Genomic DNA, 24,964 nt, shown 5'->3' on the forward strand with positions numbered 1-24,964 from the left:
CTAATTGGTTTCCTTTGTTCTTTCCTTTAGGAGTTCAGAGAATGAGCATCAGTGTTAGCAGGTGTTAATCCAGCTCATGTTTTCCTGTCGTCTCTCTGCTCTCATGGCTGATTACACTCTGTGAGTCCAGAGCAGGGAGGGCTGTCTGTTTGAGTTCAGTGCTGCACTCATTAGTCACCAAGCATGGGTCTTTATAGCATGCCAGCTTCTAAACACAGGGCAACACAGTAAGGAGCTTCTCTACCACTCAGCAGCATGTCAGTGCTCTAGGACTTCTCATTTCTCTTTTTTACTACAAATTGCCTTGGGGTCTTGTACAGACCCAGGTCAGTGGTTTTACCATGGAGTTGGGGAAAGTTCATCTGAATCTAAAGACAGTGCTGTTGACGATGATGATGTTCAAATGGGGTAAGTAAATAGAAAGAGTTCTGCTATATTATTATTCTGTTTCCTGTGTTAAAGTACAGTTTGAAGTTCCTTTTGGATGATAAAGTACTGAAGGGAACATCAGGGACTAAATGCCAAGAAAGATTCTATGTGGCTACATGCTTGTTGTTTGAAGTTAGTGTTTAATCCTTTTTCTGTGAAAGCAACAGGTTGCATGGAAAGAGTTATTACAAGGACATAAATACCCTCAAGAGCTATTTTACCTCACATATACTATGCTAAATGACTAACAGAAACCATATTAGTGTTAGCATTTTATCATTCATTGGACAGTCCAGAGGAGTCCTGAGGATTCTCACTTTCCTTGATCCAACAGTTAACAGGAGCAGGTCTGAGGAATGTCATCAGTGCTCTCAGAGATGCTGCTCCATGAATGGTGCACAAGTGGTTTTCAGGAGGTGCTTATTGGGTTAGTTTGTGGTCCCACTATATTATGAGACTCAAATAGATGGATCCAAGTGGGGGTGTTTTGTCCTTTGTGAAAATGAAAAGGGGATTTTCTACTACAAATCTACAAACTATCTACAAAGTTTTTACAAAAAAAACATGAGCATTTGGAGGATAATTATTTCAATAACAGATGCTGTTGGTCTTTGTTAGAAAAATATCTTTGGATTCTTAAATGTTGCTAGCCATGGTGTATGGTGTTATTACTATTATGACATTGTTAATGGTAGAAGGTGTGGCTTTATTTGACATTTATTTCTGTTTTTTACTAGCCCTTTCTATTAGATTTTACACATGACTGGTTGAGAATCAGAGGCAGTGCTCCTCAGTCATGCATACTCAAACAGAGCAAATGGGTGAGATCCGTAGAGAAAGGCTCATTTATATCTGTGCATGAACTGAGGTGCAGAATGAGGTCACATAATATCCAGAAAGTTTAGATTTTTGTTTTTAAACTAAAGCAATTCAAGTTGTTTGAAGGAATATTTTATTTTAGTGTTCTCAAAATGTGGGGCGGGTCACGTTTGGGGGGTTTAGAGTTATTGCAGACATGTGACTGGGAGAAAAATGTAGAGTGGAACTCAAGTTTAATTAATCTGATTTATGTGAAAACAAGACCAGAGTTCCCCCTTACTAACGCTGCTAATACTCTTGGATTCAATAGTGTGACTTGTGGAAAGGTGACAGGAATGTGAAGATCATGTTCTTGATAATGTTACTTTAATAAAATAATGTTCAACTCAGATTATCCCAAATTTATTAATGCTTTATAAATTCAATGTAGCTTCAAGGAGGTGGAGGAGATGGTGGTGAGTACAGGGATGAAAAACTGGGAAAATGTTATGGGGTTTGAAAGCACAAACACTTTGATTTTCAGATGGTTTCATCTTTAAACAAAGCAAGATGGACCTTGATATTCCAAATTCAGATGGGGTTCAAAAATGACACTTAAACAATCAGTATCAAATTTAACATCTTGAGCAATCAATAAATTACAGGTAGATATACCTCAAAAGAAGATGATAACAAGGCTGTGATTTGATATTTGAAAACGTTTTTGGGGCATTTATTGGACAGTTGATGGTACAGAGGCAGACAGGGTATATGGCATGCGTCTTCAACACTCCTACCTAGGGCTGGACGATATGGCCAAAAATGTGATCACGATAAAAAGTTTCATATCTTTCGATATTGATAATTATCACGATAAGTATCAAATAGTGTTTTCTTTCAAGTTGAGGCTGATTTTTGCTCCTGAGTGAAAGTTACAGAAACCTGATGGTTAAACTTTTCTTTATGGTCAACACTTGATGCCAAACAGTGTATCACATCACAAATCTGAGACAGAACATTCAAAATATTTATGATAAAATCTTTGTCGACAAATATCTTTAAGTAAAATTAAGTCCTTTTTCCTCAACAGAATAAACATCTTAATAAGAAAAATTAAGTCCTAATTCGTGCATTTATTGAATATTTATTGAACATTTGTTATATTGTTATTGAAAAAAATTATATTGCGATAATTATTGTTATTGTTTTACTGTCCAGCCCTACTCCTACCAGGTCGCTCCGGGTTTGACTGTGTTAACTGGAACTGTGTCAGGTGAACGCGACATCTGTCCTTGTCTGACCTGTTTCCTCTGCGTCACGTCTGATAAGTACAGGTGTCTGAGCAGTCAGGGTCAACCTTGTGTGGTTGGATGAATGATGGACAGGTCATAGTGTAGCGTGTGGCTCTCTGCTGTGGGTCTGGGTTTGTCCTCCGATTTAGATCTGGATTTAAGTCAGATTTTAAGAAAAATACTAGCAATTAACAAACAGGGCGACGCATGTATGTTTGAAATGGTAATGAGCTGCATCACATCTGCAGTAGAACTGCTTTTTCCCTCTATCTCAACTCGTAAAAGGTCCACTTTTCCAAATTTCTGTCAAAAAAGATTTTCAGTTACTCTCAAAGGTAGGTCAAATCTTCCAGTAGAGTAGATTTCAACTCATTCATCATTCAAGTTCATCAACTGTACATCCACAGCTTTTTTGCTGGTTACAGGTACCTGTCACTTGTATATCCTCTTCAAAGTTACACAAAATCTCTTAACAGTTGTTGAGACTAGCCCATCCCATTATGTCTTAGGACTGCATTTACTGTACATTGTCCAAAAAGAGATTTTGTTCTGTGCATCTCCAGAAAACATGGGTATAGTTTGCCTGCATGTGACTATATAGCCTCCAACACACATTGAGTGGCTAGTTGTCTGCGTCTGGTGTGTGGCGGGATCTCCAGAGAGATGGATACATAAATAAGAATACAGTATAAATTAAAAATAGATAATTCAGATAATTGATGTCTGTGGCAGTGTGTGTAACATCAAAGGACTAGTTCAACACGTATGAGAAAATATGAGAGGGATATGAATCATCAATCTCGTGTCTGTGTGTTAATTACAGAGTTGGTGTCAGGATGTGGTTAGGCCAGCTTAGCACAAATGCTGGCAGCAGGGGGGAACAGCTAGCCTGGCTCTCTTCCAAACAGAAAATACTGAACACTGATATAAAAGTTGTCACTTTCTGAAAAAGCCAAAATGTTTAACTATTCATTTAATGCTGTTTGGATATTAAAACTTTCTGGCAATGCTCACTGCCTGTTTACATTTTGGTACTATGCTATGTTTTATAGGACCAATAGTATCATAAACTAATTCATTCCAGCACAAGTAGTTTTGCTTTAGGTTTAGTGGATCAACATGAAATAGTGTGTTTAAAATAAAGTGTTTAATATTGTCAAATGTTATACTGTAACCCCAGTACTTAGAGCCACCTAGAGTGTTATTCCACTGTCACCAAATCCTCGTGCCACATTTCATGAGGGTCCAAGTATGAGAAGCTGGTGAAATATGAGGTTGAAGTGACACAAGAAGTCAGGAAGAACAGTATGTGGGAGAGGACATGGTGACAGAGTGGACACATGCTAGAGGTTGAAGCTTCAAGCTGTAATCTGTGCAGGTATCCTGCCACCACGAGATTAGAGGAGCAAGGGGATTGGCCCAAAGAGGCCAGACGGATTACAACATGGAAAGGCTATGGAGGGCAAGGAGGCCATCAAACTGACTTGAGTGAAAGAGGGGGAGGGAAAGTAGGATGAAGAGTAGAAGTGGGGGGTTGATAAAGAGAAACAGGTGGGGATGGGGATCAAAAAGAAGGAAAGGGTGTGCACATTGAAAATCAATGCATTGACAGAGAGAGAGACAAAACTGAAAGACTAAAAAGGATCAGACATCTAAAACCAGAAAATATTACATGAATATCATCTTAGTCCTGCACTGTACTGATTTGGAAAGATGATGACGTGATGCTGACATCTTTTTATCTTAGTTTAGCCTCACCCCCTTGAGTGACCCATCTCCAGCAGCTCAGCCTCCACTGGTCTTCACCAGGTGATCTTTGGTCTGCCTCATTTCCTTCATTTGAGAGATATATGTAGTATGTGTCCAAGCCATCTTAGAAGACGGTGTTTATGTAGACTTCCTTTTATGAAGTCTTTTTGAAGGCCAGAATATACGGCAGATATTTTACTAACAGTCATTGTGGAATGAGCTGACTTTGATTAGCACTCAGCACCATTTAGCAGAACTGGCTTGATCAAGGTGAAGCAATGCATTGGGATCTTGGTTTTGAGGGTGTAGGTGTTGGAATTTCAGATGAGATGGAGTCTCTGGTAAAGACTGCAAGCTTTCTAAAGTCTGTGCTGGATATCTTGTTGGGCGCCATCATCCTAACTCATCAGACTTACCAGATACAACGCGTGAACGCACCACAAATGAGCTACTGTCCACATAGCTAATAGGAAGACGTGACTTTGCAACCCCTGGAACATTCCCCCAAAGGAGCGTTTCTTTGTCCGTGTTATCATGGCTAACGGCTACAGGTGTGCTGGAAGCTGCAGTGATGTTGATAGGTACGTGTCCCGCATTTCTGATGGGTATGGGTCCTGTGTCTCTGACACATTAAACCTGTACAAAGCGTATAGTATATATAGAATATAGGCCAGCACTGCTTTACAAACACCACTTACAGTAAACTAAGTAATCACTCAAAGCAGAGATGTCAGACAGAGGCAGCCTCTTACCAAGTACAGACTCATGACCACACTCTTGCAATTGGAAAAGGGAGACATAAACAGTCCCGGTTACCAAGAGAATATAGAGAAAAAACATTGAAGCATAAGAGAGCAATATTTTGAGAAATTCCATCTATTTAATACAGGATTTTAAAGAACCTGAAGGTAATAATGAATTTAAAGAACCTGAAGGACGAACAGCAAACCTTTCAGCCAAGTATGTGTCCCTGTGTCACAACCTGAGGGACAGCGAGTAACTCAGCCAGCTGTTGCACTTGGCATATTACATCTAGTTTACTTTTATTTGTATCTCTATTTATTATTTTTGTTTTTGCAATTTATAACTGCTAAATTGAATGGTTTTGATTGGATTAATCTTGTTATGTCATATTTAAATGTAAACGTTTGATTTTGAAACAGCTTTAGCAACATTGTTTAAATTAAATGAAACATTCCTAAAGCACAATGAACTGAACTGTATATTGTGGCTTTGCTATAAATATTACTGCTGCTGCTCAAGAAACAACATTTAGTTATATTTAAAATACACCATTTTAATACTAATATTCTTTAAAAAATAAACATATATATATATATATAAAGAATAAAGGCCTGAATTCACTTGTCCCTTTATATTGGACAGTGATTTTTTAACCCATTTTGACCCAGCAGCACTTAGCACAAAGTTAAGTTTCTTATGAAGCAAGCAAAGGATCACCTCCTCACTCAGTTAACATATTTATCCTGGTCTTACATCAAGGAGACTTCAACATAATCTTGAAACCCTCAACAGCCACCTGCGACTCTCCTCTACAGGTGGCTAACACGCTCCTGCAGCCCACTATAATCTGTGAAGTTCAAACACAGTTAGTGTCTGCAGTTTAGACTGAGGAGAAGACACACCTCAACCAGAATTGGAAATGACAACAACCTTCTGCTTCGTAAGGGTGACGTGAGGCTGCAGCTGCCTGGCAGAAGTAGGACCAGCTGTCAAACGTATATAAAATTACAAATCATGAGGTTATGGGTGATGGTATAGGACAAATGAGGGTCTGGAATAACTGATTATCACTGACTGTGTCATTTCTGTGGTTATTTTTTTAATTATTAAAACACATACACATGTTATATTTAACTGTATTCATTTTATATTTGCAGCTTGTAGTTGCCTTGGATTAACAGTTTAGTAGTTACTAGTTGAACTTGTTTTTAGTGCTTTAGTGTCCAGTCCAATCATTATGCATAGTAGGTAGGTAGGTTTATTGTCACAATATAACAAGTTATAGAGTGAAATTGAGTTTTGTAACTCCCTTCTGATACATAGCAGACAATATACAAAGTCTCCACACAGTAAGCAGACAATGAATTAAGTTACTGTATGTAAGGAGATCAGGATATTACATGCACTCATCCTTTAGTGTAGTATGGTGTCAACACTGCTTTTAACTTTATTTCTTGTTTTTAGCTCTGTTTGTTGTGGTTTTTTATGTGTTGTCTATGTTTGTTTTATTGTCTCTACAATTATATGTGTTTACCAGGTCTTACCAGGGACAAGGACTGCAAATTTGTTACAGCTAGATGTCCTATATACATTACATTGGCTGCATTTTATTTAAATGTAACAATGGCTGTATGTATTGTCCCTGTCAAATAAATAAATAAAACAAGATTACAATTTAATAATTTAACTTAATTAGAGATTGTAGTAACATTTTAAACCACAGTCAGAATTATACATGACCCTCTTTCCACAAAAAACTTTTGTGTGGAGTTACGACCTGAATAAAACTGCTTTTTTCACTTTGCATTTGATTGTAAATATAAAACATTACAATGTGAATACTTTTCTTTAAGTTCTTTAAGTTCTTGACGGCATGTTTGTCACTCCAACTATACAAATATAGTGAAAATGAACAATTATTCAGAATCAAAAAATGTAAAGCATTAAGACAAGAAAATGTCTTGAGAATACTGCTGTTAAAAAGCACCTTATTTATTGTGTAAAGTGTTTGCAAACTACATGTTATTGCCCTTTTGTGAATATAGCTGTACATTTAAATTAAAAGATACAAAAATACACTATTTTAGAATTCATTATTCAATTTAGCGCATTATTGCAATTAATCGCAATTAAATATTTTAAGCAGCACTATTAACAACAATAAATATGCTACGTCTGGTCAAGTTAGCAATAATAAATATGTAACATCTGGTTAAACTTAATAAAATAATAAAATTGCCTCCCTATGCAGACTTTGTCGCTCTTTACACTATGTCACCTTACATCCACCTGACGTATAATGCTTGCAGCATTAAAAAATGAGGTTAAAGGGGTTCCAAGACTATTAAAACTGACGCCACAGGATCTTGCCAAGGCGTCCATATGTAGCAGCTTGAGAGTGAGTATGAGTTGTTCCAGTTTGGCCCCGCCTACTTCAAACCACTGACAAAGAGTACAGGCAAAACCAAAAATAATATACCCCCATCCCATCCCCCATTAATATCTTCCACTTCAGTGACAATTTGAAAACAAGAGACTGATCAAAGTGTCGGGGGCTGGGAGGCTGGGAGGCTGGGAGGCTGGGAGGCTGGGATTGGTGGAGGGGTAGTTGAGACTGGCCTAATAAAAGGAATGTGGACTGATTCAACAGAGACCTCATGGCATTGGCTGGAGAGGGGCGACAGTGTATGTAAATTCTCACTAAACTACCCCACCCCCCTACAACTGTTCACATTCACGTGAAATGACATATAGAATGGCCCCACTATTGTTGCTGAGAGTGGCTATTCATAGACGATAATGCACAGTGCCGTCATTACTGCACTGGCTACGAGCTGATTGAGAAACCAAACCAAAGGAACAGCCTGCAGATTAGCCCAGTGTTCATTAACAGTGAAACTTTGTGCCTCATGCACCTTTGTGAAACAAGACTAAAAATCACACTGGAGGCCATGGACAGATTATGACAGAATGGGCCCTTGGGCACAGATGCATAAAAGGCCCTCCACCCAGGTTAACCTTCACTCTAGAGTTCTGTTGTTTGGTGAGAGCAGCACCTGAACTGAAACATTTTGTTCACGCTATACATAAAGAGAGGCTACCTAACTCCTGTCCAAAGCTTCCTGTCACAGCAGACCCACACTGACACTCTTCTCCACAGATATTACAAGAAATCCTGTGAAAGTGAGCCAATTGAAACATGTTTGAATTTTCTTACTTCTTTTAATGCAGGCTTACTGTTATTGATCCATCCGTCGTCAACCGCTTCGCCAGTCCATCGCAGCGCCACACATAGACAAACAACCAGTCACACTCACACCTAAGGACAATTTAGGGTCACCAATTCACCTAGGCCACATGTCTTTGGACAGTGGGAGGAAGCCGGAGAGAACCCACGCAGACACGGGGAGAACTCCACACAGAAAAGCCGGGGCAACCCGCGACCTTCTTGCTGTGAGGCCACAGTGTTATCCACTGTGCCTCTCTTAATTATATTGATAAAATACACAATTAAATAAGTACATGAATTAATAAATTGATAGAGTGACAATGTTCTATGGGTCTGATTCAGTAGCTTTTGTTTGAATCTCAATCAAACATAACTGTTGATCCCATCCCCGGAGGTTAATCAACAAATGAGTTGCACTGCATTTACTGTATTACTGTTACTGCTTTAGGAATGTTTACTGTTTTCTGCCATAAATGGCTCCCTTATGGGAGAAAACATAAATGCAGTGAAAAGAACATAATAAACATATTTATCAGTTTTAGTGGATACGGATTTATTTAGATATTTGTCATTGCTTAGTTATTAATTTCATTTAGAAATTTCATTTAGGGAGAGATGTTTATAGTTTTCATTTTATATGTATCACTTAAATTACTTATTAATTGTCACGGCCTGGCTCAAAAACCCTGACATAAATAATCACACAGCGACAACAGGCTGCAGCAACAGTACCATTACTTTATTTACAACAACTTACAACAACTTACAACATTTACTTAACATAATTACTCAAAATAAGGCAGTGTAGTATGGTAATCAGTAAGTCAGTAGTGTCCGCATGTTTGCATGGATGAAATAATGAGTGCAATGAAGTGTTAATAAAGAAAGCAAAATAATGAGGAGCGAGGAGTAAAGGGAACTGTGTTTCCCTCCTCTCTATCTCCCAAAGTGCAACAGGTAGGATCCGCTTTATATATGAAGAACACCGGGCCCCAGGTGGCTCCAATACATGTCGATGACAACGACCCCGCCTACTGACATGAACACTCAACCTGATAGAGACAAGGATGTTTATTTCTTTAATTGTGAAATTATTATTTATTGTTATTTAATTTATTATTTATTGATATAAAAATTAGCCTTGTAGTCTTTGATAGTTCACATATGTGAAGAGGGACTATCAGTGCCATTGTTCTTTAATCACCTAAACGATTTGTGGTGGCTACCATGTCACTGTCTGCTCTCTCTCAGAACTCCTGAACTGTGAGGTGTACAAGCTAAATTACTGTTATTTTTCTTAGATTCATTGGTAAAAGAATATTCCTTCATACAGGACACATCTTTTTTTGTTAAACAGTCCACGAGGGGTCTTCTTGCTGGAGGAGGATTTTCCACAACCTGGCAATCCAAAAATCCTGCACATTATTGTCTTAACTCACCTACAAAACATTAGTAAATAATTTGTTAATCAGTGATAAAGCCATTTTTAAACTTATAAACTATTTGAAATGGTGGAGTTGTGTCCCATTTTCATTCAACTTTCAGGAAATTTAACAGATTGTTAAAAAAAAAAAAAAAGAAAGAAAAATCTGAAAAATGTAAAGAAAAAAAAAAAGAAAATTGTTGTAATACACTTTTCTTGAGGTTCTGACCCTTACGTTGGGTACCACTGCTCTGTATTAGATACGTTCTGGCACCTGCATTAATTAATCCTCATCCTAACATTTCATTTGTTTTTCAGGAATCCTCTGCACAGCCACATCAGACAAATGTTTGTCTTCACCCTGCCAGAATGGAGCTTCCTGTGTGGACACCATGGATGATTATGCCTGTATCTGTACCAGAGAGGAGGTCCGATACATGGGCAAGAACTGTGATGAACTCTATGACGCCTGCTCCTTTGCCCCATGTGAAAACTGCACAAGCACCCCTGGCACCACAGAATACCACTGCATCTGCCCGGACGGACTAACAGGCGATAACTGCACAGAGGAGGTGGACGAGTGTCAGAGCAACCCATGTTCTGAACCCCGTTCTCTGTGTGTTGACCAGCTGAATGGATACTTCTGCAGATGTCCTGCTGGGTACGGAGGACAGGACTGCAGGACTCATGTGACGGACTGCATCGATGAACCCTGCAGGAACAATGGGATATGTGTATTACGACCAGAGGGCTTTGAATGCCGTTGTGCGCCAGGGTTTGCAGGGAGGAACTGTGAGGAAGATGTGAATGAGTGTTCATCAGAGCCCTGTCAGAATGGAGCTATCTGTATAGATGGAAAGGCAGAGTTCCACTGCTTCTGTGTGCCTGGTTTTCAGGGCTATAACTGTGAAATCGACATCAACGAGTGTGCGTCGCGACCCTGTGAGAACAATGCCACCTGCATTAATGAGAAGGACCACTACGAGTGTGAGTGCCTGGAGGGCTTTGCAGGTAGACCTACATCCAAAAGTCACACACACACACGTGCAATCTACCTGATGAGTATTTAAACACTACAGATACATACAGTACTCAAAGAGCAGGAGGAATGGGGGGTAATGTGTTCTGACTTTAGCTGAAATCAGTGAATGGAGATGTTTAACAGTGTGTCATCATTAGTCATCTCCTCTAAGAAGACATCAGCAACGAGACAAGGCCTTTTTGCTTGCTGACAGCGTTTATTTGTTCCCCTAGAGCTTTATCTACTTTCCTCACCATCATTTGTCACTTCCAGAGTCTTTTGTTTGTTCCTGATAAACTGGGCACGGCGAGTATTTTAAGTGCACTGTAAGATGTTTTTAGTCAGGCATCTTATCTGCAGCTCAGATAAAGTCTCTGCGCAGAGTGAGAGAAAACACTCACATCTTGCTTTTCTTCCACTCCTTGCTTTCTCCAAGAGCCTGCTCTGTGTCAGAGGAGCTTCATGTTATCTGTGAGAGGAGGGGTTAGATCAGCACTGCTGCATTCCCCTGTCAGTCTGTTTGTTTGGAGAATGTAAAGAAAGGTGTTTTATCATTGTGGATGTCTGGAGACCAGAATAGGCACACTGATCTAGACATGTGGGCAGTTCAGTGTGGTTGGTGTGTTGATTTATAAAGATTTGACTCTTTACTGTACCTATGTAGCTACATTTATCCAGTATGACAACTTCATTTCATCATCACTGTTATCAAAATCATTATTCAGATTTCTCTCCCAGTGCTTTCTACAGTCACCTCTAACTTTCCCCTCCTCCACCAGGAGTCAACTGTGAAACTGAAATAGATGAGTGTGAGTCCAGCCCCTGCCGCAACGGAGCCACCTGCCACGACCTGAGCGCCATGTACTCCTGTGAGTGTCTGCCCGGGTTTGACGGCATCGACTGCGAGGTTGACGTTGATGAGTGTGCCAGTGAGCCGTGCCTGAATGGAGCTGTCTGTCACGACATGGTGAACAGGTAACAAGCTGAATGTGCTGTCTGTAGGAGCTGCAGCAGGGAAGACTGTGATTGAAATGGTGAGGACAGATATACCTGGGTAGCTTGTGCAGGCATCAGATGTTCCCCCGTTGAGATTGTACCGAGCCTCAGTTTGTGCCTCTCATTTATTATCATTATGTCCAAATCATACAGCTTTACATCCATCCAGCCCAGAAGGTGGTTTAACAACACTTTCCATTGCAAGTTCTGAAGGTATTTCCAAAATCCTCAGACATCTTTGTGTGGATTAGGAAATAGAGTGGCTATTGTTATATCATGCAGTAGACAGAAGACTTCCTCATCCAGATGGCTAGAGGAGTCTTTAAGGATTTTGGAAACTCCTTCAGAGCAGCAGCAGAGCTATTGAACCACCTCCTGGGCTTGTATAAATAAAATATAATACAAATATTTACAGAACAGACTGGGGCTATAGTATACCAATATATATACCAATTAGCAATGCTACAACCCCAGAATGGCTTGTTCAGAATCAGAATCATCAGAGTCAGTCCTGGGCCTTGTTACTGAGGCCAGCTGCAGATGGGAAGAAACTGTTCTTGTAGCCGAGGTCCTGATGTACCGCAGAGTAAATGCTCTGTATTTGTATTTGTATAGCACCTTTCTAGTCTAGTCCACTCAAAGCGCTTTTACACTACATCTGCATTCACCATTCACACACATTTATACACTGAGCCTAAGTGCTCAAACAGAAACTAACATTCACACACAATTCGATATATATACTCCAAAATGGCCATGGACACCAGGGCACCAGACTCGCACATGGTTCTGTATAAATACTGCTTTGGGTTTGGATAGCAGATGAGAACCTTTTTATCAGATGGAATCTCACAGCTATGATGGTGTGGACATTTGGACTTCAATGGATTTTTTTGTCTCATTACAAACAATACTTTTTAAGGTTGATGGGTTACCAGGAGTGGATTGGTAAATGAATGGACCAACTGGGCACCGATGTCAGGGGGCCCCTGCCTTTGCGTGATATGACGGTTGACTGGCCAACATTTCTTGTAGGCCAGTCAATGTGCTCAGTCCTACTGGAAAAACTGAACAAATCCCCTTCACACATCATTCACTGACACCATGGGACTGCTAGATAGGAGGTGGGGCCTTTGAGGTGTGTGTGCTAAGGAGTATATAGTCTCATAATCCACCCCACATAATCTATCCCCCAAAACATCCCAGAAAGGTCTCTATTTGGGTGTGGATGCCCACACACACCTCCTCAGTGCCTTCAGCCTCAACTCTGAATTACTGCTGACATCTGATTTCTATGAAAGTTGATCACAACTCAATAATGTTGTCATCTCAAGTTAACAACCTACAGTACTTTCTCGTGATTGTGATTGAATTATGAATAAGAAGTGCCTTATTCACTCATATTGTTTAATTTATCTCTTAAATGTACTGTCACAAATGCATTTAGTCTAAGTCTGTGAAACTTTTTGCTGTTTATATCATAAACTAATGGAAAATATGGATGTGTTGCCTATAACATCAAAAGATGTCTGTTTTAAAGACTGGAGTTTGCGTTCATCACTTGTTGCCGTCTTTGTTAGTGGAACCAGAAAAGTCAAACTTTTAGAAAGGTAAAAAGCTGTCATTATTGCTACTTTATCTTTAGCCTCTTCTGCATTAGCTTCAGCTTTCAGCCTTGATGGTGGCCAATTGGTTCACACTAAATTCTAACCAAGCTGAGAGCATGTTCATGTTTCTTGCGGAATATCAGTTGAAACAGTAGAAAGCAGTGCCACTAGAGCTTTGAGAAATCCCCATGGCAGTTTCCTGTTTACATATTACTCGTTGTCGGAATGTTGATAAAATGTATGTATGTCTCTTGCAGCTATAAATGTGACTGCAGTGATACAGGATTCGAGGGTGACCTCTGTGAAGTGGATATCCCTGAGTGTGCCTCTGATCCCTGTCAGCATGGTGCCACATGTCTAGAGGGAGTCAAAGGATACACCTGTCTCTGCTGGCCAGGTACTGAACTACATGCTGAACACCAAGTATTTATAACACAAGGATACACAAAGGTTGTGAACTGAGCAGAATGGGATCAACTAGTGTTTTTGCTTTGCACCACAACATTAGGTAGGTATGTATATTTATTTTATCACAGTGTAACAAGTTATAGCGAGAAAAGCTCTTCTGCCACATAGCAGCCAATTTACATCAATATAAAAGCATTTATCAAATGGGGAAAACAGAAATAAACTTTATTTAATGGAGCAGCTGAGGATGAATTTGAGCTTAAAAGTCTGATAGCTTGGGGGGAAAGCTGCTCTGCATCTGGTGGTGCGGCAGCTGAAACTTCTAAAAGTAAGTGTAAAATCGTAGATATGTAATACTAAAAAAACAAGCAAGCAAATGTAAAATATATGATTAATATAATATAATACAACACATTCACAGAATAACATTTTAATTGGTTATTTACACCAATATGCTATCAATAAGGATCAATAAGACTTGCAAGTTAGAGCTCTGTGTGGCTTCACAGCTTGCTAATATACTTACAATGATAATGTTAACACTGTTGATATATAAATGTGCTGTATGGAAGTGTGGAATCAAAGGTTCAGTTGGGACTTCTTCAAACTGTGTGACCAATCTAAGACATATGTGGCAAATTTCACCTGTTAGTGTTCAGTGTAAAACAGATAACAAGTTTCTGTGTTGTTTTCCTCTAGGTTATGAGGGACCAAACTGTGAGATTGATATCGATGAGTGTGCTGAGCAGCCCTGTGAGAACAGTGGGGAGTGTTTTGAGCGTTCAGATCCGTCTCACTGGGAGCTGGACTGGGAGCTCAGCTTTGCAGACGCAGCTGGGTACATCTGCCAGTGTCAGCCAGGGTTTGCTGGTCAGTTAAACTAAAGAAACCAATAAGCAAAACTCAGTCCTTTCACCTTTTAAAATCTTCTGACAAACATTTGATTTCTTTCACATTACAGGTGAGAACTGCTCCGTCAACATTGATGAGTGTGAGTCTGAACCCTGCCAGAATGGAGGCTCTTGTAACGATAAGATCAATGGCTACACCTGCACATGCTCTGTTGGGTTTCTAGGTAAGTCTTTCACCTTGTAATGAACAGACAGAGTCGTCTTTTGCATGTTACAATTGAGAAAACTGTATGTACTTCACATAGCCTTTCTATCATTGTAAAAAGAGGGCCCAATGGAATGATGATGGAATGGTGCAGCCATAAACAGCGTGGAGGACAAGATCCAACAAAAAGAGCACATTTTGTACTACAAATAAGAATAAGCTTGATTTGTCGAACTTAGACTGCTGAACCCTCAGTTAAATTTAAGATAACTTGTGAATGTATTTTTGCACAGAACAATGGCTGTATAATTTCTTTCTTGGATTTTAACAGTCGGTACATGAGGAATGATTATAGCAAAGGGTGGTGATGATCCTAAAATGAACCTATGGTGAATTAGTTATCATAATTTAGGCTTCTATTTATTGATACAGATTAGGTTTGGTGGACGTTTTTTGAGCGAGAAATGCAGGGGGCGAGAAAAGAGGTCTAGTACAGGAATTAGTGCCACAACCAATTACTGTTTTCATAATAGTTTAGTCTATGAAACATCAGATAATGGTGAGAACAGCCCAGAGCCCCAATGTCTTTTTTCCTCTCACCAACACAAACATCTTAAAGGGATAGTTGAGGTTTTTTGAGGAGAGGTTGTATGAGGGTTAGGGTTAGACCGTGGCCAGCTCGCTCCCTGTTTGGAGAAGCAGACAGTAGTGATGTGTCAGTTGTGAACAAGCTGGCTCTATGAGGCGGCTCCTATAAGTGAACGATGGGAGACGATTTCTTCAACGAGCTGTAATTTCCATGACTAGCAGACAGGAGTCCCAGCAGGAGGGCAGAGCAATGCACTGCTGGCAGAAAAATTCATAAAAAAAAAAAAAAGAAAGAAGCAATATCAGCTCAAGTGTACATGATATTCAGAATATTTTCAGTGCTGCATTGCTTTGCTTCCCTGCTGGGGTAATTACCATTTATTTTAAAATATTTTGTTTTCATATTTGTGTTTCTGTTACATTTTTACAGAAAGATTCACACGTTTTCACGTTGCAGCCCACTCTTCACACTAATAAAAAGTGTAAGCACCTCATTGTATGCGCTCTGTCACCAATTTGTATTGGTGACAGAGCTCATACAATATTTTAGCTTTGCATATGATGAGTGTTCATCTTTGTGAGTGTTAACAATGCTTAATGGAACTCCGTCACTGAAGAGATAAAGAAAGAAATCCAATTAAGGTACACAACAAAAGAAAAAAGATGTATTTTTTCCAGCTGTTTTAAGAAATGACTGAACCTTTTTTATTAGTGAAACTATGTTCAATTTATCGCTTCAGTAGGAACCAATGAGCTAAGAGCCATAGACCAGGTAGGGTCAGAAACACGCGCTTTCTTTTCCAGTGCAGCTCTGGTACCCTCTAGTAGTCAGCAATCGTCCTATCTGACCCTCAGTGTCTCCCTCCAGGTGAGCTGTGTGAAGAGAACATTGATGAATGTGAGAGCCAGCCTTGTCAAAATGGTGGTTGGTGTGAAGACGGCAGGGCGTCCTACACCTGCCACTGTCCTGAGGCAGAGCCAGGTGAACTTCCCTGGGGAGGAGATCACTGCCACGTGAAACTCCATGGCTGTGTGGACCATGAATGCCAGAACGGAGCCACCTGCCACCCATGGCTGGAGAGTGGAGAACACGGTCACACATGCTTGTGCCCCCCTGGCTTCTACGATGAGCAGTGCTCCACGAGAACAACCTTTTCCTTCTCCACTCCTGGATTCATTCACATCCAGGTTGTTCTAGAAGAAAGGACACGGAGGGAGGTTGAGCACCAAGTTCACAGTGGTTTCGGGTTACAGCTACGCTTCCGGACAACTATACCCAATATGTTGCTCTTCTACAGAGGTGATGTGGACTGTCACCTCCTCTTGGAGATTGTGAATGGTGGTCTTCATGCAAAAGCCTTTTCTGAGGAGTCTGAACTGGATGTCACTTTTCCTGGTTTGGTTAGTGATGGAGACTGGCGGGATGCTCATGTGTTTATAGATAATGAAGGTCTGGTCTTGATTCTAAAAGGCCCTGGCTGTGACAGGGAAGGATGCAGAGTTATAGACAGCGGTACTGATGAACCACCTTTCCAGCCCTCTGAAGCCTTCACTCATATTTATGTAGGTGGAGCACCAGAGGAGCTTTTAGAGTACTCTCTAAGTGGTGCAGGCTTCATTGGATGTATGGAAGACCTGATGATCGACTCTAAGCCTGTCCTACCCCAAACACTTCCAGAGGACCAAGGCCATGAGCTGGGGTGCAGTAAGACTGAATGGTGTGAGCCCGACCCCTGCTATGGACATGGACGCTGTGTGGACCTGTGGACCAGCTATCAGTGTGACTGCTACCGTCCCTTCCACAGTGAGAGCTGCTCTGAAGGTACGCACCTTTTCTTTTGACAAATCTTGTCTAACCAGTCATAGGTGTAATTTACCACACTGTAAAGTACTCTGTTACCGATAAAAGTCCTACATTCCAAAAATGACTTAAATAAAATTGTGCAGAGTGGACCTGGTGAGTGATGACAGTTTCTTTATGACACGACCCAAAAACAAAAGTAAAGATGCAATTAGCTAACATATTTATTTCCTATATGATGGCCACCTACAGAAAAGGTCTTGATTGCTACAGATGTTGCGTCTTTAAACATCTGCTGCCGTGTGAACTGCTGCATTGCAGTGCCATTCCGGATGCTGCAGTCCTATTACTAAATGTTCCAGTCCTATTTTACATGTGATTAATCCAAACTTCCAATTTTCCCCATGCAGAACTCCCTTCATGGACATACAGCCATGAGGACACAGTGAGTTTCAGTGCCTACGATGTAGGTAAGAGCCATGGGAACAGCTTCAATGTGTCCTTCTTCGTGAGGTCATTAAAGCCAGACGGGCTTCTGTTTCAGCTGAGGAGACCCACAGAGGATGAGGGGGGAGAGGTCTACTTCTCAGTCTACCTGGGGATGGGGAGGGTTTTTGTCAGCTCTCTGCCTAACAGTGCCCCACTGACCGCTCCCATTTTTGTGACCACTGGCGAGAAGCAACTACTACAGGTGGAAGTCCAACACAAGCAGGTGATCTTTGAGCATGCAGGCCTTCGCTATGGAATAGGAGAAATTCCTGAAGTGAATGTTAACAGTGGGGATAAGGTCTATGTTGGAGGACTTCCGGGAGACTGGGACTCTTATTTGTGGGGGGGGCATTACAAAGGTTGTCTGCAGGACCTTCGTTTGGACTCAGTGCATCTAGATGTGGATGCCTGGAACGCCTCTGATGAGGAGGAAGTGTATTTACCAAGTGATGCTGAAAATGCTAAGAAGGGCTGTGTCAGTGATGATACTTGCAAGGTAGGAAAAAGTTCCTTAATCTGCTTTGTTCCTCGCAGTAGTACTGTCACAATAATTGCTGTTCTGCTTTCTGTTATGATTTACAACAAAGGGATGATGGGAACTGCTGTAGGCTTGTAAAAAAGATGCACTCTACAGAGAGCTATCTGCAGCTATGATTCCTTTCACTTGGCCAAAAGAATTACTGAATTACCAAATGGTGGCAAATGGCTGCAAAGCCCCCATCACTGGCAGTAACATCAAAATAAAATCTAACTTCAACATGCATGAACATTAGATCTTAGTTTAATACGAAATAGTGTCAGGACATGCACTACATAATGGATGTGCTCTATAGCTGTTTAAATACCACATGGCTGATGAATGAGCCAGTGAAGTTGAAGTGTCAGTCAGCTGATGCGAACGTGATTTCAGTACTCTAACTGAATTAACACTATGCTTCATGTGATATGCTAAAAATATCTAATTAAGACTTCCATTCATCTGGTGAGACTACAAGGCTGGCAATGAGTGCAACCATCTTGGAATAATGAATACCATCAATAAACCATCTAAAGTCATAATACTGTGAAGTTCACCATTGTAAACATTTTACCAACATTGAACGAATACAGCAATAGTGCCCACAAAGGTGTGTCAGCGAGGATGCTAAATCTGCAGCTCCTCCCAACTTAGACTGCCTGCAGAGAACTCACATAGTGCCAAAGCCTCATAGTGACCAAAACTAAACACACAGATGAGCCACCGACGCACAATGTACTCTCAACGTTTCTTTAGCACCGTGTTAACTTGTTGAAATATGGACGGAATGAGGCAGCCCTCAAATTACAGTTTTGGATAGAGCTCTTACCAAAGTGAACACTTTCAACCTTTATACTTTTAAAACGGTTCTGATGATTATTTGCTCAATGCTTCCCTCTACAGATGAAGCCTTGTCAAAATGGAGGAGAATGCAGCATCACATTCAACGATTTCACGTGTTCCTGTCCAGAGGAATACACCGGAAAGACCTGTGAGACCCACGTGTGGTGCGTTAGTGATCCTTGTGTCAATGGTGGCCACTGTGTGGACCTTCCTGATGGATATGAATGTAAGAACATCTGCATCATTTTATGACTAGTCAGAAATTACAATACTACTGCCCACATGTAAACATTTCATCCATTTTTGATTGTGAGTTTGAAATACTTTGCCAGAGGATCTAATTCAATGTTTACAATATTAGCAGAGTGCAAATAATAATTATTAGCACCGATAGTATATAAGTAGTTTGACATTTTGGGGCTGTAGGGTTGAATGTTTTCCCACGATTTTAAAATGATTATTTCCCAGGAATATACAGTATATGAGTAAACTGTATGTGTCATACATTTTAAACACGGACCTGCAGATAATGAATAACATAATTTATGGTATTACTCTTTCATCTTTTTTAGATTATGTGGTGATATTCTTAATACAATATCTATTCCTCTTAATAGTACAGATGTAGTGACAGGGAAGGGAATTCTGTTGCATCCAGCTATTTCTGGGTCTTGTTTTGATGGTTTGAGGAACAGGTACATTGTTCTTAAACGATTAGGAGTTCTGGGGTGGTCTTCTGCACTCACTGCTCCACCTTTGAATGCTGCTCTGCACTCTGATTTTTAGCATAAAAAGTCGCTGGGAAAAAAAAGCCCAGCTACAAAGTTGTTCCAGTTATATCACCATAATAGCCACATTTACAAGAGGCCTGTATTTATCAGTTGTCTCATTTACTGTATGAAAGGTCCTACACTGACTTTCATTAAACAGTGGGAGAGAGTGACACTCACATCTGTAAAGGAGAAATTGTGATGACATGTTATAGTTTCCTCATAGTTGCGGTTTTGTTAAGTTTGCTGAAAATTGATAGATGGGACGCTTGCAGGCATGAGCGAGGATTCCAGGCTTTGTGTGGGATTGAAAGCAGCGTCCTCAAAACACGTTCCCAGGCAGGCAGGCAGGCAGGCAGGCAGGCAGGCAGGCAGGCAGGCAGGCAGGCAGGCAGGCAGGAGGCAGGCAGGCAGGCAGGCAACATTAGTTGCTAGTCGCAAAAAGACTTTGGTTCTATTGAGTGGGCTGGAGCGGGAAAACAGGGGAAACATGAGGATGGAGGAGGGGACAAGGCCAAATCATGACAGGTTTGGAGTAATAAAGAAGGTAAACATGAACTTGCTGAAAATAGCTTTTTATGATTAGTTTTTTTCTGTATGGGAAAATAACATAGGTAACAATTTAAAATATATTGCTAAAATTATTAAAAATATGTATACATGAACAAATAAATAAATAAATATGATATATATATAGATAGATAGATAGATTTTAGCTGTAATCAAGCTTAGCTCATCACATGTATGCAGGTGACTTCCAGCATCCAGCCAGGGGAACATACAGGTGTGTTCAAAGAAAAGCTTTCTCTTTAGAAGGAGCTGTATCACAATCAAAGTCATCATTAATGCCTGCGGAAGATGTTGGTTCTGACAGAATCATCACTGTTACACAGATGCAGGTACCACTGTGAGGACATCAGTTTCTGCAGAGACATGTTCTCCTCTGCTCTTAAATGAGATCAAAACAAAACAATAATAATGCAGATATTTCTCCATGTCGACCCTTAGGTGTGTACAATGCCACATTTGAGAACAACCCTGTGCACTACAGTGCTGGAGGCTCCCTGGCTCAGCCTGTCTCTGACATATACATTGAGCTGCGGACTCGTTCAGAGAACGCTGTGCTCATGAGGGCCTCCTGGGGCTCTGACCTGCTGATGGTGGGTCTGCTGGACTCTTCTGTCCGGTTGGAGATCCACATTGGCAACAGTGTCGAGACGCTGACCTTTTCAGGAGTTCGTCGAGTGGCTGACGGGAACTGGCATCGTGTGAACATCTCAATGGCAGAGAAGGAGCGCAAAGCCTCTCCCTGGGTCATCACCGTGGACGGAATCACAGATGCCACAAGCATGCCGGAGCACACGGGAAGCCTTCACTTTCTCAATGAGAAGGGGGCCACTTTGGCTATCGCAGAGAGCTTCACTGGCTGCTTGGGTGCAGTAAGAGTTGGAGGAGTCTACCTTCCTTTTGTGGATGACCAGAAAGCCCCGCAGCCATCTCAGTTCCATTTAGATGGAAAACCAAAGATTCATTTGGGTTGTAGCAGCGCTCCTGTTTGTGATTCAGATCCTTGTCTAAATGGAGCCACATGTGAAGATCTCTTTAATAAATTCAGCTGTGTCTGTGACTCGGGCTGGGAGGGAGAACAGTGTGAGACAGACACTGATGACTGTGCATCTCAGCCCTGTGTTTATGGAAGCTGTAAGGACTACTTGGCTGGTTTTGAGTGCCGTTGCCACCCTGGATATACTGGCACGCTTTGTGATGAGGATCTTGACGAATGTGAGCATCATGCCTGTGAGCATGGAGGCACCTGTCAGGATGGACCCAACATGTACACCTGTATATGCCCCAAGAACTACAGTGGTCCTCTCTGCCAGTGAGTACTCCCTCATCCATCTATGAATTGGTTTGAACAGGCAGAGCTATCTGTAGCTTTAGCATAAGACACAAAGCAACATGGGACTCTGGATTTTCATTAAGCATTCATTGAAGTAAAGTTTCATACCTTTGTCACCAGGTGGGACTATCCTCCACTAAAGTGTGGTGAAGATGTCCAGTGTGCAAATGATGCTATCTGCAATGATGGACTGTGGGGAGCAAACTGTACATGCATGCCAGGTTTTACAGGCAGCAGGTGAGCTCACTTTTGATAGATTTGACTGTTTTTCTATTAATTTTATATTATTGTTTCCCTTCTCTGTCTCTCCTGGTTTTGAGATATCTGTCTCCGACCCTTACCCAACCCTTGTCGTGATAAGTCAAAGTATCTGTAGTGGGAACGATTATCTGGCATCATAAGAGGAAGCTGAAACAGTGTTGTCATGCAAACGCATTAAAAGGACAATTGTTTTTTAATAGAGTGTGAAGAAGAAATATATTTGAACACAGTTAGATATTTGGACTGTGATTCACTACTTCTAGTCACTACTGCATAGTGCTGTGGCTTCTTATGCTCTGCAGATTTCAGAGAAAACAATATTAAAAGAAATGAGAAAAGGATAAAAAGTAGGGGCCAAAACAGAGCTATTCATATTCTCACCTTATTAAGGTAATATGCTGTGAAGCTTGGGAGAATTTACCACTGGACATGAGAAAAGTGTATGTTAAGCCTCTTTCACCACTTTACATCTGATGGTAATTTAACGTGTCAGCCTCATGTCTAAATAAGCACCCTGGTCACTTTTAGGTGAAGGTCATACCATACTGGTGAGGAGGACTGCACTGCCACCTCCCCTCCCCGTGAAAAAAGATTTATCTATATTTATTTAATATTCTCCAAGAATTGAACATGACTCTATCATAATCTATCATAAAGTTTCAGGTTTCTATCAGAGGAAGAGAAAGTGACTTTATTGGTAGAGTAAGCATAGAGCATGAACAATATGATGTACATGGCATTTGTTTTGTTTTTATTTTCCCATTATTATAGAAAGCACACACTTGCTTTTTGTTTTGCTTGAAGGACATCTGACGGAGCGTGCCTCCTCTCACACACCAGCTACCAAATAGAGCACAGTTTCTCTTTCCATATGTGCTGTCATGCCTGAATGATGCTGTCAAAGTCACCTCTGCCTAAATACAAAGAGCCCTCACTGTAACAGGCAGATAAAGCCAGCAGTGTTACATATTCCACGTCTAAAAAGGGCTATTCTGTACAATTTTTAAAAGGACCAGTTCATCCAAATTTAAAAACAAAACAAAACAAAACAAAACATATTTTGTGTCTTGCCTCTGCAGGTATGGTTTGGGATATCTACCTCTGAGATTTCATTGTTCACATTGAGGTCTATATCTCTGTGGAGTGACAGAGACACTGTTCCTAGAAAGACACATTGCTCTGAGCAGCACAAACTAAATTCCTGTTATTTCCGTTGTTGCATGTGTTTTAACGCTGTCATAAAGACTTAGGAGGAGCAAACACTTGACTTCTCAGACAAATGTACAGTCAGTGGTGTTTGTGGAGCATCTTTGTGACGGTGTATTTTCTGTCTTGCAGGTGTGAAATGGAGACTAATGAGTGTGAGTCTAACCCCTGTCAAAATGGTGGTTCCTGTTTGGATCGGTTCAACATGTTTGTGTGTGAATGCCTGCCTGGCTACAGCGGTCCAGTCTGTGACAGTAACGTATGTTTATTACATTTTTCTTAGTATTCTACATACAAGTCAAGAGATGTCCATTTCCCCTTGTTACTTGGCAACATTTAACACTACATCCATAATGTTATATGTTCAGCATTATAAAACAGATGTTATTTTTATCTAAGACATATTGAAATGTCTCTAAAGACTTCCACATCCATGTCATTTATTTATTCAGGATGTGTTTTCAGATAGCTGTTATTTTAAACTGCAAATGCAAAAACAACAGTCCCTTTATGAAATGTTGGTCCATGTCTGCGTCAGTAAGGAACTCTCTGCCCTCTGTGCCTTTGCAGAAACAAGCCCATAAACAGGGAATCCCCTGGCTGGTGGTAGCCATCCCGCTGCTCTGCTTCTGTGTGTTGATACTGATCATTGGCTTGACCTTTATGGTGCTCACGGCGAGGAAGAAGCGGCAGTCGGAGGGCGCGTACAGCCCCAGCGCTCAGGAGCTGGCTGGAGCACGGCTGGAGATGGACAGCATGCTCAAAGTCCCACCAGAGGAAAGACTCATCTGACACATGAAGGGTGTTGGGAGGGGGGGGTCTGAGCACTGCAGGTAGGTGCACAGGACTCATTGTGAAACCTTCAGATGCTCTCAATACCTGGGCTGGACTGAAGGAAATATGCCCTCTCCTGGTGGTGACCAGGTACTGACCCAGTAACAGAAATGTTTTAACCATGTGGGTACTTTGAGGACGTCTGAGGAAACAGCCCCAAGAAACATCACCTCAGAAACTCACTGATAGGATGGGTTTCTGAGGTGCATTTCCACAGTTTAACTCTACACACTGGTTTCTCTGGCTGGTTTTATAGTCCTGACTAGTGTGTAGAAGCTTTATTTCACGACTCACTGCACAGTCCAGTGCTACAAGCACACAAACAATGGGAAATGGCTTCTGGTGCTTCCATTAGTCAGAGGATCAGAAAGTGTTGATTAAGTGCAAATACTGGAAACAGACCTAGTGAACAAAAGATGACGCACATGAAGCATGTGACTTAAACATCACTCAATCTTACACTGAAGAGACAAAAACATCCGATCTGACCTTCCTCACATTTCTACATGAAACAAACTGAAATTTTTCCTTCATGTTTTCCACGTGGTTCTTGTTTGTTTGAGCTTGGGCTGGAGCTCTTTTAATTGATCTTCATCTTGTTTTGTGTCGTCTTCTGAAATGGTTATTATTGTTATAACCATTATTAATTATTATTGGCACTGACAGGATAATTAGCACCAGTGGCTGTTTAGTGCAATGAACCAGCTATATTCACACAACAGCAGTGGTGCTGCAAGCTGTTGGTTGATTGCAGTTTGCTCCTCCAACCTCAGCTCTACATGGGCTGGTTTCACATCACAAAGCATAACCATCAGAATGTCGGTTTGAAGAACAAGAGTCTGACAATTCCCATAATGCTTGACCATCTACGTTGCACATCACTTTAGTGCACTCTTTAAAAAAAAAATAGAATCTGTGAAAAGAATTTCTAGCTCCAGTTCTTATGTGCTGTCACACACTTATAGACTTTCTCAACAACAAAAGCATCGATACAAGACACAAT

General features: G+C 40.9%; 1 protein-coding gene across 1 annotated transcript; it reads left to right on the top strand.

Moving 5' to 3' along the window:
* Positions 1-341: 341 nt before the first annotated feature.
* Positions 342-23,919, top strand: crb2a (crumbs cell polarity complex component 2a). Its single transcript, XM_046067120.1, has 13 exons — positions 342-408; positions 9,983-10,675; positions 11,465-11,660; positions 13,546-13,685; positions 14,396-14,566; positions 14,658-14,771; positions 16,209-17,162; positions 17,552-18,126; positions 19,051-19,216; positions 20,769-21,639; positions 21,781-21,897; positions 23,260-23,386; positions 23,698-23,919. Exons 1-13 carry the CDS (start codon positions 342-344, stop codon positions 23,917-23,919), a joined length of 4,413 nt encoding a protein of 1,470 aa, XP_045923076.1.
* The last annotated feature ends 1,045 nt before the right edge of the window (positions 23,920-24,964 follow it).

The sequence above is a fragment of the Micropterus dolomieu genome, linkage group LG13 (assembly GCF_021292245.1).
Source record: "Micropterus dolomieu isolate WLL.071019.BEF.003 ecotype Adirondacks linkage group LG13, ASM2129224v1, whole genome shotgun sequence".
Lineage (NCBI taxonomy): Eukaryota > Metazoa > Chordata > Actinopteri > Centrarchiformes > Centrarchidae > Micropterus > Micropterus dolomieu.

Coding starts and splice junctions, on each gene's coding strand:
- crb2a (XM_046067120.1), top strand. CDS start 342: ATGGAGTTGGGGAAAGTTCATCTGAATCTAAAGACAGTGCTGTTGACG. Junction 21,640..21,780: donor TACAGTGGTCCTCTCTGCCA/GTGAGTACTCCC, acceptor CTTTGTCACCAG/GTGGGACTATCCTCCACTAA. Junction 21,898..23,259: donor CCAGGTTTTACAGGCAGCAG/GTGAGCTCACTT, acceptor TCTGTCTTGCAG/GTGTGAAATGGAGACTAATG.